Below are 20,465 nucleotides of genomic sequence, written 5' to 3'. Positions count from 1 at the left end.
AGCCTAAATGCATTTTGCAAGGGCTTCGGGTCGAGGGGGAATGCAAAGCGTCACCCTATAGTGCAGCCGCAGCACCCACTGCCAGCATATAAACCGTGCTGCAGGCACTCCAATGTTGAAATGGCGCTATGCATTATGGGGCTCCCAGGCGGATGATTAAATTTGGCTGCCAATTCAATAGTTTGACTCTTGCTGCATTATTATGAATTTAACAATGATTACTGCCTGATGACATTTTCCCAACTCTGCAAAGCTCACTGGAAGGACACAAACAGAGGATATCTATCCTGATATAGAGGGTTTATTTAGTTGTCCGAAAATATAAGACGTTTCTGGCGCTATAATTAACACATTAGTAGCCTCGAAATGACCAACAACACATCATGAAATAATGAATAGGAGTGGGAGATATAGATTTTTTTTGTCCCACTGAGGGAAACTGGGTGCGTCTAACCCATAGACAGGGCTGGGTAGAGCAGCCAACAGCTGTACTCAAGTAAAAGCAGCATACTTCAACACCTTTGGCTCAAGTAAAAGAAGCTGTCCAAAAAATTACTCTAGTAAGGGTAAAAAGTAAATTATTAGAGGGCTACTTGAGCACTGAGTATCATCTACTCTCATATTTTTTAAATGATGACATCAAACAGACAAAAAAAAAGTTATGGGCAAATGTTGGCATTTTAAAGACTAAAATGTTTTTGTTTACAAATGTAAACAAACAATTTTATTACAAAATGACAAATTTTAGGCAAAATTTAGTTGTCTGAAAATGTAATACATTAAAAAAATAACTACGATAATACCACAAACTGATCATGTTGGTCACAATAACCGCGAGGTCAAATCTTCACACCGTCACAACCCTCCTCTACACATGATCATGACACCACCGTGGGTTGCACCAAGATGTAATCTTCATTCACAAGACATTGCAGCAATATTGCTACAAAGTGTAGTGGCATCCAATGCCGCAAAATTCCTGTGTTGCCACAACGGTGCTTTAATAAGACAAACTGTGGCAGCAGTATTTCACCGATTGGTGTGTCTCATAAAAGGGGTTGAGAAGCTCAGTCCACCAGGATGCAGGATGGGCTCGGAGTAGATCTGCAACTCCTCCACGTCGAGAGGAGCCTGTTGAGGTGGCTTGATCATCTGGTTAGGATGCCTCCTGGATGTCTCCCTGGTGAGGTTTTCTGGGCACGTCCAACCGGGAGGAGACCCAAAGGAAGACCCAGGACACGATGGAGGGACAATGTTTCTCATCTGGGCTGGGAACACCTTAGTATCTCCAGCAGCAGCTAGCACAAGCGGGTAGGGAGAGGTAAGTCTGGGCCTCTATGCTCACGCTGTTGCCCCCACGACCTGACCCGACCCCGCATAACTGGAGGACAATGGATGGTCCATCAAAGCCCAAAATTTAGACCATTAAAATCTATATGTGGAAATGTCATCCAGGGAGAATGAGTCAAGACTAAAAAAATAGCCATAAAAATGAATTTAAGTGTCTTGATTTATTAAGATTCATTTTAATTATAATCTTCATTCCAAAGTCTTAATGAAGCTTATATCAACCCCCTCTTGTTTCAGCTACATTTAATCAGCGTGTTCTCCAGCTCTTGAAGTGTTTTAGCATTAGCAGATTTTCTGCAGCTAATATATAAACATGTATCAATAAATAATAATTAAATGATGTTTAATCTAAAGCAAAGTCTCACCGGCTTTCTACAAGGGCCTAATGAACTCAGCCAGTTTCCAACGTTTAGGGACCTAATAACGCAGGCAGGAGAGAAACAGCACCTCAAAACTAAAGGGACTAGGGTGTAAATGAAAACATAACATATTCAAAGCAGAACCATGCCATCAACAACGTCTGCTTCATCAGGCATAATACACAAATCAGTACTCAAGGCACACGTCATTAACTGCCTAGTGGCTGATGTGCCTGAGAAAATGGTGAATCTGTCACTTCCATTAATACAAACCTTGTGTCTCTTGAGTGGGTTACCGTCTCTTGTATGTATTCTGTCACCGGCAGATGTACAAAAAGAGACAACTCTGTCTTAACTGAAAGCCCGAGACATATGAGGGTGAACATATGCGCATATCTGAAAAAATGTTCTCTGAAGAGGACTCAGTTTGCTAGTTACAAAGGCATCTTTCAAGGAAAAGCACATAAAACTAAATCATATTAGCATTATTGTGAAGGGGCATATTTGAGCCCACAATAAATATGGAACAATAAACCACAAGGCTTTTTGTATTACTTAGATTCATAATAAAATGCTGCTTTTCTTTCAGAAAATGTCTGCAGACTGACATGCCAACTGACACACACAGAGGATAAAAGCAAAGTCAAATCTAACTCTAGTACCTACACTGTTCAGCACAGTCAGCTCCATCACAAACCCCAAATCAGAAGTTCACAAAATGCAATCACAGATAAGAGGAAGCTATGCAAGCTTGTAGCGAGTGTCCTCTGTGGCGGGTATATTGTAAATATAGAAAAATGTTAGACGAGATTGCTTGTTGAGGTGACGCACATCTAAATTCAGTGGAGGAAATTGTGTCATTTCATATTCATTCAACTTTTCTTTTGGCAAAAATGAAAAGGCTTGCCACAGCCAATGCATCACTCGAGCTCCAATATAAATCTAATCATTTCCTGATGGTAAGAACATATTAAGTTGCCCTGAATTTGAATTATGACATTTTTTTATTCGGTCATGCTGACAGGTACAAATCAAAACATGTTATATGTTCAAGCACTTTCATAATGGCATCGTGGTTCAAACATGAAGGGCCGTCGATGTTATCTCCATCTTCAATATGTAGTCATCAAACTCTCTCTATTTGAGCTCCATCTCTGCAGCAATAGAAGCACGTTCTTATAAAGCTGCCTCCCTTCAGCCTGATCAGAGATGATGTAGCTCATCTCCATAGAAATAAGCATACATGCACTCACCCCTGCAGGGAAAACACACACACACACACACACACACACACACACACACACACACACACACACACACACACACACACACACACACACACACACACACACACACACACACACACACACACACACACACACACACACACACACACACACACACACACACACACACACACACACACACACACACACACACACACACACACACACACACACACACCTTGGGTGGGACTACAAAGACTAAAAACAACAAATGAACACAAGGAAGTGGTAAAACACCAATCATTCCTCTGGATGATGGAGCACACTTTCCCCAGGATGTGAATGGGATGAACAGAAAGCGAAATGAAAGGCCACAGCAGATACATTTGTTTTGTGGAAAATGAAGTCTGTTTTAAGAGGCTTTTGAAGACGTTTCACTTTTCATACAAGAAGCTTTTTCGATTTAAACTGAAAAAAAATGGCTGCAACAGATTAGGAAAACATAATTGTGTTGTGAAATGATGAGAACATCGGTTGAATTAAACCCACAAGTTCTCTCATCACAATGCTTACTAAAGTCTGTGTGCTGGTTGTGGACATGAAGGGCAGTATCTGGTTATTAAATATGGAGGTTGGGGCTTTTAAACTAATGAGTTGCCCCTTTGCTAGTTTTTGTTTTTAAGATGTTTTAATTCAGAAACACTAATTTTGGTTTTGAGGGTGAAAAAACATTCATAACTCCTGAAGAGCACAGACCTGGCCTGGAAAAAGGTTACACAAGTGTCAGATATTTATTGTCACCTTGAAATACTCTATAAAACTGTAATAGATCAACATTAAATGTCTGAGTTTCAAATTGGCCAATCGCTAAGTTGATCGTGTTTAATATTGGCTAATTCCCATTACTAGCCTCTTTTGGATGAATCTGTAATCTTGTGAGGAAAACTTGCACGTGGTGTCTCAATGCATCACCATCTGCAGCATCCAAAATAAAACCCAGTGGAAATATTAAACATCAACTTTTGTCTTTGATACCACACTGTGTTCAATAAAAAATGAGAAAAACCCTGATGCACATTCAAATTTCATAATGTCTTATTGTCTAAATGCAAAGACACCAATAGGAAATTTAAAAAAATATTTTTTTGAACAAACTAAAATGACTAATTAATGTGGAAGATAAGTCATTGTGTTCCAAGCACTGTTGATACTTTTAAAATTAAACAGAAATGACTTCAATTTAATAAATAAAAATCATTAAATCATAAAAAAAGTTTAAAATACAAGCAAACATCAAAAATAAAAGATGAGAAATATCGTTTTTGCGCTCTCTGCTATACCTCAGACTGTCACTGTGCCCTCTGCCAACAGGACTTTTCTCATATTTCAACACACATTGCTGTAGCACGACAGCAGGTTTCTATCTAAATAAATACAAATAATTAAGTCCAGCAAGATGAAGTTCCCACAATCAGACAGGATAGCTGCACCCTGAACAACCGCGGCCCCACCAGGCTGGGAGACACTTCCTGGGATGAGCTGTGACAGTAATTTAGGCAGCAGCCAAATAATATACAACTGGCATCTCTCTAGGGTTGCACCGCATGAGTGAGCAGAACAGATGAGCGTAGCAAAAAGGAGCGAGACTAAAGGGAAAACAAACAGAATGGAACCATGGCTTTTAGAGTCATTTGACCTTTCTCTTTAGCGTTACCTTAGGGCACAGAGAGTGATCAACAAATGGTTCTGCACCCAGCAGCCTCCTCGCAGTGCTGATGTTGTCTGACTGCCACCAGGTTAAATGAGTAAACAATGAATCAGTGAACTACAACAAATAAAACAGATTTGTTTAATTAACAAGGTAAGTAAGCTGCATGACTAACATGTATGCCCCCGTTTATTCATAAACATGCACACTTAAAAGGCATTCAGCATAGGCTACAAATAAGAGTTTTCTCGGAAGTTAGAGACCAAAAACTGCAGAAACATAGATGCACCTGGTTATTTTGTCCTTGTTTGAGGACAAGAAAATGCATTATTGACATTTCCCTGAGTCCTCAGGCGGCTGAGAAAATGTCTTTTAAACAAACAAATTTGCACAAAATCCAGATTTCAATTTTCCATCAAATCCTAAGAACATTATCGTCAAGTAGATCAGAGGAAATGGTTATTGGCAGAAATTGAAAGGCTTTGTGCTGAATGAATTTCACTGAGGAAGCAGAAACATAGCGTACTGTAGATGCACGAGTTCGAACTTAAAAGGCTTTAAAAAGTGATTTGTTCAGAACACGATCATCTCTAATAAAAGGCTGAGTTAACTAATTATTTCAATCTTGCAGCAAGGTACATTACCCACATGTCATAAACTCATGTACTGCATGCAGGTAAATCCCTCTCCTACCATCAACTAAACAGGAAAACATGCAATTCATGTAAACAATTAAAGGAAAGTCCATTTTATTAGCTTGGTACTATTTCAGCAGTCGCAAGATCACAGTTTCAGTCACAACAATCACGAACTTGGCATGTACCTGCAGACGCTTTAATCCCCGACCATAAAATCTAAAATGTAATGCCAAATAGTGCTGCATGCAAACATGCAGGAAATCTGCTGCAAAAGCAATACAACTAATAAATAAGAACAAAAAGCAAGAGATGATTTGGCCATTTCCAAAGGAAACACAGAAGAAAACAGTGAGTCAAAGTTGTGAAACTGTACCAGAGGAAATTGATCCACTATTGATCAGAGCGTGTAACTGACTGAAGAGCAGAGGGACCAAGTGAATGCCATTCAGGAGTGATAGCAGCTTGAGCCAAACAAACGTCCATTTTATTTTCACACTTTTGTTATTTTGGAAGGATACTGTTCAGAGAAAATGAATATTTAAGCATAACAGTCAAGTAAATTGATTTTAGTTTAACAGACATAAAATCTTATACAGTGTAGTTACATTCAGTTGATTGCCAATACCTAAAATTATAAAGTAGTTCATGAATTTCGGATTAGCCTCTGAACAGAAGCTTTTAGCATGCACTTAGTCTTCTTTAGGCAATTAGCTAAACAAATGGATTTGTTCTGAGTTCTCAACATCCCTTAATTATAAAACCATATTTTACTCAACTGGTTTAAAAAGAGAACATGGGTAATATTGAAGATGGCAATGGTTTCTAACCAGTATCCACAATAAAATGCTGTGAAAAGCATATCTTATACACGCCTTTATGCCATGTAAATGTATTCTTAATGCCCCTTTATGACAGAACTAAGGCAGTCGGCGCACGGTTTGATTTCTTAAGTTGAATCTTAAAATCCAAATCTGGAAAAAACAACAAGATAGTTCAGAAAAGAATATTGCTTGCAAAAAAAAAGCTTTAGAAAAACTAACGTAAATGCCACAACTGTTTTTGCTATTTTATGTTCAAAATGCTAAATGAATCGGTTAAACTAAAAATGTCAATGACAAGATCATTGTCAACTCTTGAAGTTACAATACTTTTATGGTCTGTACCAAACATATTTAAGAAATTATTTGCACGAAATCCCCCTCACATGATGCAGTCTCTGCATTTTTACTCTAGAGAGTTTCAGTACCTTCCAGAAACAGCTGCTTAAGGGCTCTGTCACTTTGGGAAACAAGCTGTAGTTGGCCACGCCCATCCATCCCCTGACAGGCTGCTAAACTGAGAAGCTCAAATTTCTAGGAGGGGCTTAGAGTACAGCAGTAGCTGCTCTCCAGAAAAGGGGGTCATGTGCTTATTTCCCCTATTGTGACATCACAAACAGGTTCTTTTCCTGAAACCGCTCGTTAGAGGCACATAATTCCTAAAGACACACACAGACAGAAAACATTCACATGGTGCTCTCTGCAGTACACTCTCCAAACTACCCGTAACAGCTGTAATGTCGTTTTTATCTGTTTGCTGTCTTCAGCCCTTTTGGGCTACCGTCACTGGTACACTAATAAAGACTGAACTGAATGAAACAGAAGCAGGATTTCAGATCCTGTAATATTTGATTAATTACTGATATTGTTTTTGGAATTTAAAAAGTTCTAATGATTACCATGAGAATATTCCGTTTGTGGTTGGTACATTTTCTTACAAAAAAAAATAACAACCAGCTGAATAACTTTAAAGGCAAATGTCACAAATATTCTTGGAAAATATTCACGCGTGGCTTTTGCTCTCCTGGAAAAAGCCTGAAACCATTATATATAATAAAAGAACTGGTTTGACATTTTTCAGTTATGGTTTTGACACCTCTCTCCCATGTCACTCACACACACACGCACACACACAAACGATCAAGCTGGAATTAAATTTTAAAGTTTCTTTTTTTTTTACTTGTCACGTTTCCTTGGGAGTGAGCAACTTTTGAGTTCAAACCTTTACGTTTGTTTTTCATCCTGAAAGACTCAGTTGGCTTACACTTTGAAACTCCACAATAAATCATGTGAAATGTAAAATTTCAAAATAGGTTTTAACGCAGGCTTTTGGGTAAATATCAATCAGCTGTTGACAGTACACAACTCATTTGACAGAATCAAGATTAATTTGATCTTGAATGCCTTTCCTCAAATAAGAATATTTTCATCAAACCAAATCTAATTTAGTAAAGCTTACATGTTGAGACTACTGTTTATTTTGTTAGGCAAAAAGGGAGCTAATGAGAGGAGTCAAGAAGAATGAAAGGACGGAGAAAAAAGACAAAAGATTTTATGACTCAAGAATCCTCAAACCAGAATCATAATGTTGCTGTGACGAAGATCCTGACTTAAAAAACAACCTCAACCTGAAAGAACACCAGCAACTTCAACATAAAAGCAGCTTAACGTGACGTTTTACATCTGTTTTTATCATGGTTGAGGGTTTCCTGCTAAATTTGTGACAGACAGAATAACTATCAGCGAGTGATCCGGTCCCAAAAATAACTCCAGCATGGTTACGTTTTCATTACGTGTCCTGAGGTTGAATTTTTCTTGTTGAGAATGAATCAAACTGGCCTGATATCTGTGAAAGAACTATATCAAAGCACACGCAACATCTATACAAGTCATTCAGACGTTTGGGGCCATCAAAAACAAGCATGTACTAGCTGCAGAGTGTTTTCTGTGTACATATCTGCAATTGCAACGTGTATGGGGCCACGGTGTCAGTGACTCCACCTACTGCAGTAATACTCTCCTGTCTGAACATGCCATGGGCTGCAATTTGTTCTGCTCCACAAAGTGGGTCTCTGTTGTGCTAGAACAGGTTGTAATTAATCTCTAGTGCACTAACAAGGAGAGGCCAGCTACTCCGAACAGAATGTGTGGTCCTCCTGCAGATGGTCCAAGAACCAGCCTCGTCTCCGTTTCATGTTCTTAAAGACCAAACCTTGTAAATTTGATCAGTTCTGAGCATATTCCTGCCATTAGAATTAAGAAATCAGGAATATCATGTTGCTGATGAGCCATACTTTAATTTGACTGCATTTAAGATTCCCAACAGCAAAAATAAGCCGACACATCCTGACTCTGCATCAGCATAAAAAAGCTTTTTGGGTTTCTATGTTTATGTTTATGTTAGCAGACGCTTTTATCCAAAGCGACTTACAAGTGATAATCGGCATGTTGCCCTTGAGGCAAACAATAACAACAACTTGACATCAATCATGGAGAGGAGGAAACAAGGAGTGGACAGTAGAGAGGGGGGACGGGTGCAGGGAGCGTGCTAGTTTAGAAGATGCTCTCTGAAGAGCAGGGTCTTCAGGAGTTAGCCCACATTTCCCACACCATCTCATCCCTTAAACATGGCTTGGTTGAGACTTTGCAGAAGTAAAATAAACTTCAAAAATAGCTTTGCTGTCATCTCTCATGTACCTAAATTGTTATTTATGATGACTCTCTTGCACATATTGATGCATATGCACAGCATATAATCCCAGAAACTCAGATTAATCTCTACTGTATTGTGTTTGGATTGTTTAGAAAACATGACTTTAAAAGTAGATTTTTGACCATTTAAATCCAGCCACAAGAGCCACAGGAGTGCAAGCTACTCACCAGATTGAGCACCGTCTCAACTATATCCCGGTTACTGACCGAACCAGCCTGGATGAGTCCGACGAGGACAGCAAATTTCATCTTGATATTCCGGATGGGAACCGCAGGATTGAGCATCCCAGGCGGGAGGACCACTGAGCCTGAGCCGGACATCAGCACCGTTTTGCCGGCGGCTGCAGGAGCGTGCCGGCCTTGACCTGGAGCAGGTGGACGGTCCGAGAGCGACTGCGAGCCCGGCATTGTCACCGGTTTCTCGCTTGTCATTTCCACCCAAGCCAAACGGGTCCCGGTGCTTTTTCCAAGGCTTTCTCACTGTGGTGCGTTTTAATCAGCGGAGCATCGAAGACGCAGGAGGAAAATAAGAAAAGCTGAGGAAAAGCATCCAAAACGCCTCCTGTTGTCTGTAAAAGCCACTCTGGAGAGTTCTGATGTCCGGTGAGTGTGGTGTGTTGTTGGTACCAGCCTGTTACCCGAACTGACCGATCTGCGCTGCAAACACAACGGTGTGTGTGTGTGTGTGTGCGCGCGCGCGCGCGCAGATCTCCTTCCTCGGCTGCTGTCACCGCGTTTCCGCCCTCTACCTGCGGTTCGGTTCACCTCCGCCGCTGGGATGATCATTGACCAATGATCCGGGTCGGTTCGAGCTGGTAAACCCAGCAAAAATCTGACTGGGATTCGTTGCACATAATAAACCATAATCAATCATCAGCATCCTTCCTCTTCTTTTTTGTAATGTTTTTTCCAGTTTTTATTTTATTTTATTTTATTAGCTATTTTCGACTAAAACTAGCCCATTTTATCAAGAAAAACGAACTTTTCTGCAGCACTAAACAACAAAGTCAAAAATTCAGCTCAAAGCACATGTAGGTAATAACACTGATGACTTCCACTCAGGTCAGGTGTGGCACGTCACTCTTTAAAGGGCACGTGCAGTCTAATCACAAATGGATGCTGTGCTGTTTCCTGAAGCTAAAACATTACATGATATCTTTATTCAACAACACAGACATTTTGTTTCAGTTTATAGCTGTATGTGAGGAGAAATCCGTTGTGTCAAAATATCGATTTCCTATTAATAAGGTGATGGGAATTTTCTTCTAAATGCCCTTGTGGCTGAGTGCTATCCTAGTAAACAAACTAAGTAAAATGAGTACTGTAAGTAGTTTCTTTTAATTATTTAATGTTTTATTAGACAATAAACATATTCTTCTAATTTATAAACTTTGTTTTTATTTTATTTGGTAGAGAATCATTACATTTCTATAGTAAACTAGTTTCATAGGAAGAAGGAGTGAACCAACTGGTCAAGAGGGCTGGCTCTATTCTGGGATTCTGACCCCAACCTGATGATGGGGGGGAGGAGGATCTTTTCCTAATTTGAATCCATGTTAGAAAAGCCCTCTCACCTCCTGCATGGTGCTGTGGGGCTGGCTGCAGGCCATGAACATCACCAGATCTTTGTCCATGGGTTTAATTTGGAAGGGGGTTACAGGGTGGGACATAGCCCCCCCATCCCCATTTTTCATAGATACATTCATGATTTACCTATTTTTACAGAAAAGATGTAGAATTTTACATGATGTTTATGTTCATTAGATCTAGCGACCGTATTCCAAAATTGAGTGTAAAACTTTGATCCTTGAATCAGTGTATTTTAATGATGAGTTTTGCATGTGAGCCATTGATTTTGGTGTTGGTAAATATGACGTTTGCATTTATAAACACCCCCACCATCAAAGTAAATATTCCTTTGCGAAAAAGTTACCAAAATAAATGGTCACATCATTATTGTAGACAAATACACTTCCTTATAAGGTATAAATAAGGATAATCTCGTTTTAATCATACATTTTTGATTGGATAGTATAAATCAATCTCTAAATCTAATAATGACATAATATATCACTCATTTAAAAAAGGTTATCTAATTTTACTCAGAGTTATGAGTTCACCTCAAATCCTTATCTGTTGATTATTTAATGAAAACATAAAGGCAACATAACTTGTTAAATTTCTTTAAATAAATGTGTTTACAAATAAATAAAGTTACATTAAAATGGTTTTTTTTTCTTGTTTTTCATGTGTCCAGCAGAGGTCTCCCTAACTCCAAAACACATACAGGTGAAGCTCAAAATAGAATATGATGCAAAAGTCAATTAATGTCAGTAATTCAACTTAGACTGAGAGACCATCTAAAGGCTGATTAGCTGATTACAGTCTAGAATATTGAACCTTTTAACAATATTCAAATTTTCTGAGATTTTTAAATTGAGGTCTTTATCAGCTGTGAACCATAATCATCACAATTATAACAAATTAAGGCTTCAAATGTCTGGCTTTGCATGTAATGAGTCTATCCCACATAAGTTTTACCTTTTAAGCTCCATTACTGACATAAATACATTTTTTCCACCACTATTTTGAGTTTCTCATGTAGATTTGTACTGATGCAATATTGGTGAAACACTATTATAATAATACTGATCTTTGAGAAATTCCTTTTCTAAAACCACATTATTTCTTCGTTATGAGAGCAATTAATTAATGAAGGGTGATGCAACCATCAAACTTCCACAATGTCTGACTTTCCAGACTAAAATTCAGTCCACACAGTCAAACATTTCGTAATTAAAGTACTTTTATTACAAAATAATATTTATTGTACCTGACTGGATAACAGTACCATAAAGCAGGTATGAACAAATCAAACCTTAAGTCATCCTTTTCACAAATATTGGAAGTGAAAATTTAATAAAATTACACCTTTTCCAGAAAACGTCAATACTGAAGCAAAGTAAAACCAGCTTACAATCTTGTACCGTGTGTGTTCAAGGAAGGTTGACAGGGTAAGAATCAAAATACAATAAACATATGTACTATTTAACCTCGCTTAAGTGTACAATATATACATTTGAATTAAACTTACAGCATATTCACACATATACAGACACTTTGTGTAAGTTATAATAATTATAGCTTTAAATCTAAAAAAAATGACATGCTTCTCAGAAGCATCAAACAGCTTTAATGTCTTTGACATTGTAAATAATAGCAATTGTATAATATTAAAAATTATTAATCTTACATGTTCAGCAAGATGAAGGTAAATAAAATCATCGTGTCAAGGACGTTGGCAGAATAACTAAATTCTCATTGAATAATTTTACTCAGCACTTCTAAAATGTCTCCCGCGTCATTGTGCAAGAACAGAGAGGCATGGAATTATATTCAGAGCATTTGAAGAAAGAAAAAAAAAGAACGTGTGCTTTAGTTCTGGGGCATTGTCTCCGCGTGTGTGTCTGCCTGCTAGCAATGACTCAAAGGCTCAATCTTGATGTCAGGGCTGAACAGATGGAACGAGAAAAGAGCTTCAGATTTTGGTCTCTGGTCCATCTGTGATTAGTGGCTGGAAGGAGTTGCGGATCCGGGCAGCTTCTGCAGCACAGAGATGGCCAAATGCTTTATTGTACCAGTCTGAAGTCCTTCCCCTGAAGATGAAACAATGGTTTCAGTCAAATGTCACACACACGACTTATAAATCCAAACAAGCGTCTTACTTTAGGTCCACTCTGCAGATGTGAGTCAGTCGGGACTTTCCAGAGCCACAAGGCTCAAGTAGGTAGTTGGACTCGAGGACTATAGCTCGTACTCCTCCTATAAGAGAACAGTCCTCATGCTCTACGGATACGGAAACCAGCGAGCAAGCACCTTTGGGCAAGTCTGTCCTCCAAGACCTGATTAAAAAAAAAAAGCTTTTTTGTTGTTTTTGGTTAGAATAAAATTGTATGTTTATTGTTTCCTTTGTGTCGACAAACCTGAGAACGACAAAGTCTCTGCTGGGATGGGGAGGCATGCGACTGAGGGCGTACTGAAACACCTCTGTCTGCTTGTCTAGAGTTTCACACACTTTCCACTGAAGCAGGTCCATGTCCCACAGATGGCGCTCTCGCAGCACTCGGTTCAGCACAACAGATGGAGGCGCTTCCACCTCCACAGACACTCTCCAACGTCTCAAAGGGTTTCCGTCTCCCACCTGGATGAGACAAAGACACAAATCTCTATCAGCACCTGAACCCACCCCTGACTGAGATAAGGATTCCTTTTTTAATTTCTGCAGGGCTAATTTACAACTGTAGGGTTTCTCACGATGGCAAATCAGAGAGAAAAACACACACCTTCTTGAAGTAAAGCTCAGTGTTATCAGAGCTGCTGCATGACACCCAGTACTTAGACTTTTCCCGTGCCTCTTTCAGCAAACACTGAAGCCTTCCCTCCATATGTGTTTGATACGTTCCATCATCCTCCTCCAGCTGTTTACACAGCTCATCAACTGTTGGTGCATGCAAGTCAGCCTCCACGTAGGAATTACGTGACTGAGTAACCATCTCATGAGGGATCTAATGAGTGTATCATAAAAAACAACTTGTAAATACAATAAAGTATGGATATTGCATCTGCATATGAAAGTCTTGCAACATATTAAAGGTTCTACCTCAAAGAGACGATTGCACTCTGTGATCATATGAGCAAGGCCCTGCGTTGCTGCCAAGTTTTCATTCAGATCTTTCTGGTCTGGTCTCCCAGTGGCATACTTCTTCTGCATCGCTCTAAAGATTATATATATAGAGAGAAAAGTGTTTAGGCAAGCAGCCTCTTCAGGTCAACATCATGCAGTAAACACAGTACGTAAGCGCCCTCTTCCACCCTGTAGGAAGCCTCTTTGGTTCCTTTAGGAGAGATTTTACATGGTGAATTATATAGCCGGCTTTGCTTTGTTTGCACAGAGTATGGGCTCATAAAGCATTAAGCATAAAAGGAGTCATATCCTTTTAAAACTGGAACAGATATCGTGATCTAAGGCACCCCAGAGGGCAGAGCACAATCTGAAACTCATTTGAAGCTTATTGTGGTGAAGATAATCACACAGGAGCTAACGTAAAGCAGACAGACCTTTTCCTTCCTTTTATTAAAGGAATTACCTAAACTAACGAACATCAATTTAACTGTGATGAAAAATACAAGAAATAATTACTTAGGAGAGAGATTGTCCTTCTTTATTATGTTAAGGTGGAAGAGTGAGGGGGCCAAGCACACGGCGATGTTCATGGGTGTCATCTGATTCTCCTCCACAGAGGAAGTGACATCGCTGAGAAAACAGAGGAGTGTCTGCAGCACCTCTCGGTTTTCATCCGGCATCAGCATGATGGCTGCCTGAACAGCTTGCATCCGTTGGTCCTTTGGCACATCTGTACATGCAGAACATGGGATTTTATCATTTCTGCTCAGAAGACGTAGTAAAAGAGGCGAGAAAGGCGATTATATCCTCCTAAGCTAGGACGGATTTATGTACCGGTACTCACACTGGTATATCTGGAGGAAAGTCTCTCCCAGCTTGCTGGTGAGCAGGGGCTCAGGTAAATCCCTGAAGAACTGTTTCACCATGTCCGCCACATCATAGGCAGACTGATCTTCATAGCTGACATTGTCAGGGGAGCTTTCATTCATTTGTCTCAGAGCCTGAATTCGGGATTTCACCCCGGACTTCCGAAACAAACCCACCTTGAAGAAAAACAGATGTTTTGTTCAGTCCAAGTGTACCGTACACTCGTTTTACTGTTTGGATGGCAAAGATCGGTGTAGAAAATGAATATCTTTACAGAGTTTTCTTTAAAGAGCAAGTCACCCCCTACCAGAGTATTACTCCACTCCCACTTCCTGTTTGAAAAATGCAACAAATGCTGTTTTTTTTTTTTTTTTGACATTTTACTTTTCAATCAATTTCCCTCTGGGATTAAAATCAATTTCCCTCTGGGATTAATAAAATATTTTTGAATTTTAAATGAATTTGAATTTTTGCTTAGGAGACCGAGAGGGCGGAGCCACTAACAAATACACACACACACACAGACTTACAACGACATTGTGACATCATATCGTACCAGCTAACATTCTAGGGTACCTCTTAGCCAATAGCGATGGCAGATTTAAATTCAACTGCAGTGCAGAGTTTTTACCTGACAACGGTATAACACTGACAGTTTCAGGCAGAAAATTTTAATTTTACCTAAAATGCACTAAAGTGCAAAACTATTGACTACACGTGTCTGCAGCATGATTAGACACACATTTATATAGTTTATCAAAAAATTAAGGTGATTTGGGGGTGACTTTCTCTTTAACAAAATTAATAACTTCATAAATAAAGGTCTCTCAGTGGTAGTGCTTACAGGTGCAAATCGAAAAATTAGAAGATCGAGCTAGCGTTCGTTTATTTATGAAATTGAACTTCAAAGGTGAAACTAATATATGATGTTGACTCATTACACACAAAGTCAGATATTTTAAGCCATTATTTGTTATAATTGTGATGATTATGGCTTCCAGCTTATGCTAACCCCACGATCAAATCTCAGATGATTAGAATATTGTGAAAAGGTTCAATATTCTAGACTCAAAGTATCACACACTAATCAGCTAACAAATACAAAACACCTGCAAAGGGTTCCTGAGCCTTTACATTGTCTCTCAGTCTACACTGAAATATTGAAACAAATGGGAGTTCTGCACCATATTCTAATTTATTGAGTTTTACCTTTATGCTTATTGCCCAAAGATTCCCCAGTGCCCTACGCATTGTGGTGCAGTAGCGTTCTCCGGGCGCTACACTTCCATGCTTTAGAGTTCTGCCTTTTACATTCCGTAACATTGCATTGTTAATTATAAATAATGAAATCAATGTTCAATATTTCAGAATCGATTCTGATTCGTATATGTCCAAATTATGAAGCATAAAGAATAGATGACATCTCGCACCCCTAGTTGTAACTGACCTGGTCAAGACATTGGCTCCTAAGGTATCGTAAGGCCTGTTGCAGGCCAAGAGGCAAAGGTTGTCCAGTACGCTGAATGTGAACTATTAGTGGCACTCCAAACACATTTTTGTCCTTATAGTCTGGCACCTTCATCCGCTTCATAAACTTTGGCACTGACCTAAAAGAGTTAGCAATGAGACACTGTTTCAAACTTACAGGAAAACAGAATAAATTCATTAATTTCAAAATAAATGGTAAATGGTAAATGGCCTGTATTTCATATAGCGCCTTCTAGAGTCCTGGAACCCCCCAAGGCACTTTACAACACAATCAGTCATTCACCCATTCACACCCACATTCACACACTGGTGGGGATGAGCTACGATGTAGCCACAGCTGCCCTGGGGCGTACTGACAGAGGCGAGGCTGCCGAGCACTGGTGCCACCAGTCCCTCCGACCACCACCAGCAGGCAACGTGGGTTAAGTGTCTTGCCCAAGGACACAACGACAGCGACAGACTGAGCGGGGCTCGAACCTGCAACCTTTTGATCACGGGGCGAGCACTTAACTCCTGTGCCACCGTCGCCCTCCTGTGCCCACCATCGCAGAAATGGGATTAGTGCATGAATCACCAACAAATCACAAGTAAAACTCACCAAGTCCAGCCATGCTTGTTTGACATGGAGTACTTCTCCATGATGGCAGTCAGACGCAATAGAGAAAACTTCTGTAACAAACTCAGCTGGCCGGCTGACTGGTATGTAATCTGTAGGGACGCCATTGAGTGACTCAAACGGTTGGATATCTGAAAGCTGGGCCATCGTAACCTAATGGAATGAAAAGTTAAAGCAAACCTATTAATTTGAAAAAGCTGCTTCCTTTTAAATACATTATTATTTGATCAAGTACAGCTTTATGAGTTCTACCTGTTGGGTCTTGTTAGCGAAGCACCAACTCCAGAGTCCCTCCTTTCCCTGAACCTTGTAGAATCCATTTCTACAAGAGATACTTTGTCTCTGTCTCCATCACCAGCTGTAGCCTGGCTTTCTGTGACTGAGCTTCCCTCAAAGTCTAATGTGATCTGACTAGAGGACTGCAGGCCAACTGTGTCTTCCTTTTCACTATCTACCTGTGTCATACCCTCTCCTCCAGGTAGGACATTCTTAGACCAATGGTCCACTATCTGCTGGAGACCGTTGACATGCCGCAGGATATCATCCAGGTGAGGAAACAGATCCTCTTTCTCCAGGTCGATCAGGTCTCCGGTGCTAGCATAAAGATGTGATCCAGGAACATTATCGTATACGCTTATGCGGCTTTCTCTAGAGCAGCATTGGGTGACAGGTCTGGGTTCTGGTCTGCAGGAAATTAGAGGGGGGTTTGGGTGCATGCTGCCAGTGTGCCAGTTAATGGAGGCCCCATTGGTTGGTGACAGGCTTTCAATTGACAAAGCTTTGGGGAAAGTTCCTGGCTTATGGTCTTTGGGAATGTGGACCACCAGGTCTTCGTAAGAACAGAAATCATTCCTGCGGTTTTGTTGTGCGACTTGTGCACCTGAGAAAATGTCCATGTCCTCCAAATACATGCCACTGCGCTTGTGGTCTGCTCGGTGAGGCTTGCGTTCTGTCAGACTAGGTGTGCTGACCGTGCTGCCGCTAGAATGGCTGCTCCCTTCACTACTGGACTGAGGCAGATGAACTTTGTTTGATGACGGTTCTAAAGTCTCGTCATCTCCATTAATGATGTCAACACACCGCAGTCTCTTGAGCGACTGGGCCTCCTGCTGCAGCACTGGAGTGCTGATGACCAACATCTTACGGCCCCTCCCTATGGTTCCTCTGGATCTCAGCATCTCCATGCGCTTCAGGAAGTCTTTGGCCCGGATGCGGCTTGTCTTGCCAGGCTTACCAGGTGGAGAGCCATAGTGAGAAAATTCTTTGGGTAGGTGAGGCATTGTGAGACAGGTAGAGTCTGGCATTGCTGCGGAATCAGCGCAGACGAGGTTAGAGCAGTCAGAGTCCTCTGTGCTGAGGGCCTTGTTACCACTCCCAGCGCTGCTTTCACTGTGCAAAGATGAGACCTCTGGTTCACTGAGGTCTGTTAGGACGCTTTCGGTGCTGGCGGTGGTTCGCAAAGGCACGGTGTACTTAGAGTTCTGGCTTTCTCCGTGTGTCCGAAGGAGACAGTCGATATCCTGTAATCTGGACCAACGCCTACTACTCCACTCAAAGGTCCATTTATCACTGATAGCAAACAGGTCTTCTTCATCAGAGTCTTCACTCTGGCAAGAAACAGAGCAGGTTACTTCATTTGTATTGTTCACCATATTAAAATAACTCATTCATTTTATTATCTTAATCCCATATATTTACACAGTGGCATGTTAGCAAGCACTAATCTAAGGGTACTCTATACTTTATAACAGTGGTACTCACTCCGGGTCCTGGAGAACCGGTATCCAGCATGTTTTAGAGTAAAACCTGCTTCAACACACCTGATATCAATCAGCAGGTGACTTCTGAAGAGCTTGATGAGCTGCTGCACAGGTGATTCAACCACTGAATTAGGTGTGTTGGAGTAGAGAAACAAGGAAAACATGCTGGATACCAGCTCTTCTGGACCAGGAGTGAGTACCACTGCCTTACAACCATGGTAACACGACAATTAAGGCATTAAGTAAGCATATTTTTAGGATTTCCTTCTGCACAAATGATCACTTTGATTTTTTTTCCATCAGACAATTTTAAAGTTGTGGAACACTTGTTTAATCAATAAATTTGCAGTGGTCTTAAGTTAATGCCTTGTAAGTTGTGTGTGTGTGCGTGTGTGTGTGTGTGGGGGGGGGGGGGGGTTCTCAGATGCGCTTGAATCAGGAAATACAAATCAGCTGGAGGAGAATGTAGATTCAGACAGCAGGATTTGGGCTTTCCTGATATTTGAACATCTCGCCTCAGATTGGCTAATAGCAACGCGACTCTACCACTAACTCTGTTTGCTTTGCAACACTGATGTTTTAGTGTCCATTTAGTAGAACCAAAAATGAAACGTATCTCCTCACTGTGCGTTCTTCTTCTGAAGACCTTAATCTAACAGCTGAAATGTCTCCCAGCCTTCATTAACTTCTACAGGAGTGATTCATCACTAAATTAAACAAATCAGCTGTGTTCGTGATCTAAAACAGGCAGGAAACGTACTGGAAGCAGACTGCAGCGCCAGGTATGTCAGCTAAATTTAGTCAAAGTCCAACGGGTGGCGGCCCACCACATTAAAGTTGCAAATGCAATATTCTGGCCACAGAGGGAGATGGGGGTCTGAGTAACATTCCACTAACCCTGTAAAGGGTCGTTTTAGCATTTACAGGCTCAAGAAAATAAAACATGAAAAAGTTACACAGTACACCTTTAAAGCTCCTTACTTTTTTCTTTGGAAGGTTGACATCAAGCTTCATAGAAGCACATTTGTTCAGTGTGTTGAGTCGCCTGAAAGATAAAAATAAATATCCCAAATATAAAATCAGTTCTGCACGAACAAAATAAAATATAACAATAGCTTCTAAATGAGAGTACTGTGGTGTAATAAAGTATTAATCTGATCATCTTCTGCTCTGGAAGAACAACAGACCCACAGGAGACCCGAGTCTGTCCATATTGTGATATCTCACAGTTTAACAATGGATGGTAATTTTAAGTTATTCATTCATCATTCTGTGACTGTTTTCAAGAATTGAGTAAGATTTTGAAGACAGAAAAAACAAAAAATAAGTAAGCGATCTATCTACAGAAGGACTTATTTAAGTATTATCTACAGTTGTGTTTTAAAGTCGTTAAATCCACAAAAACTACCAGCTGGCTCTACTTTATTTTAAATATATAAGCTGTGCTTTTTAAACGCTGTCGTAAATTTCCTGAACTCTGTTTTGTAAATCCCAAAGAGCAGAACAATATTTATTTAAAAAAATCTGTATTTTACTGTAAACATTCTGAGGACATGATCTGTGTTTACTAGAATGTGTAGGTGTGCCAAGTGGAATGCATACATCAAAAAGCAATAATGTATTCAGACAGCAGTGTGAGGTGAAGGAGACAACCTGACCAAACAAAGCACAACGTAAGTAAGTCTCTGCCTTAAAAAAAGGAAACATTTGTTGTGAGATAATCACAGGCTTTAACCGAGCCTGCCATGGCTAACGGTCTTTTTCCACCACTCACAATAGACGTTTGGGATAATACTGAGATGAGGGCTCTAACTATTCTCTGCTGCTGTAGATGATAGGGGTTATAAAAACAAGATGTTCCCATGATTGTTACCAAAGATAAAGGGACACAACTAAGGAGCAGATTTCTAAACTGAAGGCGCTTTATTCCACAGGCCTAAAGAGCTTTAACCATGGTTGCTATAATAAGAGTGTGCTCAGACAGAGATCAGGGAGGGCACATGTATGAAATATCTATCAGTTTCTCTTCAGTCTAAGACATGCAAGGCATGTAGGCTGGTATTTATCTTTGGTCCCGGGATTGTGCCGGCATAACTGATGGAGGAGCAGTTTTTAAGTTGCCATAGAGATGCTGGAAAGTCATGGACGAAATCAGTCAGGAGGTGGAACTGTTTCCAATTGTCTTCTATTCATGTCATGGCTAGTTTGGAATTTAAATGAGTTGCTTTGGGGTTGTTTA

At 40.3% G+C, this 20,465-nt stretch overlaps 2 protein-coding genes across 9 annotated transcripts in view; both read right to left on the bottom strand.

The window, feature by feature from the left end:
• nbeab (neurobeachin b) overlaps positions 1–9,375 on the bottom strand; it is a 279,564-nt gene extending 270,189 nt beyond the window's left edge. For 3 of the 4 annotated variants that reach the window (XM_015951379.3, XM_015951381.3, XM_015951380.3), the window contains exon 1: positions 8,980–9,375. In XM_015951379.3, the coding sequence (XP_015806865.2) occupies positions 8,980–9,243 (264 nt within the window). In that variant the 5' untranslated portion in view covers positions 9,244–9,375. The remainder of the gene's footprint in view (positions 1–8,979) is intronic. The other variant, XM_054742651.2, reaches the window with a different exon arrangement.
• A 2,224-nt stretch (positions 9,376–11,599) lies between these two features.
• stard13b (StAR related lipid transfer domain containing 13b) overlaps positions 11,600–20,465 on the bottom strand; it is a 79,958-nt gene continuing 71,092 nt past the window's right edge. For all 5 annotated transcript variants that reach the window (XM_015951388.3, XM_015951391.3, XM_015951392.3 and 2 more), the window contains 11 exons: positions 19,208–19,271; positions 16,719–18,073; positions 16,449–16,619; positions 15,810–15,969; positions 14,340–14,538; positions 14,012–14,225; positions 13,472–13,586; positions 13,155–13,376; positions 12,795–13,012; positions 12,537–12,713; positions 11,600–12,467 (listed from right to left, as the gene is read on the bottom strand). In XM_015951388.3, the coding sequence (XP_015806874.1) occupies positions 12,350–12,467; positions 12,537–12,713; positions 12,795–13,012; positions 13,155–13,376; positions 13,472–13,586; positions 14,012–14,225; positions 14,340–14,538; positions 15,810–15,969; positions 16,449–16,619; positions 16,719–18,073; positions 19,208–19,271 (3,013 nt within the window). In that variant the 3' untranslated portion in view covers positions 11,600–12,349. The remainder of the gene's footprint in view (positions 12,468–12,536; positions 12,714–12,794; positions 13,013–13,154; positions 13,377–13,471; positions 13,587–14,011; positions 14,226–14,339; positions 14,539–15,809; positions 15,970–16,448; positions 16,620–16,718; positions 18,074–19,207; positions 19,272–20,465) is intronic.

Source organism: Nothobranchius furzeri, chromosome 13 (assembly GCF_043380555.1).
Source record: "Nothobranchius furzeri strain GRZ-AD chromosome 13, NfurGRZ-RIMD1, whole genome shotgun sequence".
In the NCBI taxonomy this organism is placed as follows: Eukaryota; Metazoa; Chordata; class Actinopteri; order Cyprinodontiformes; family Nothobranchiidae; genus Nothobranchius; species Nothobranchius furzeri.
Note: the sequence above shows the minus strand (reverse complement) of the source record. Positions and strands in the feature narration are given on the sequence as shown.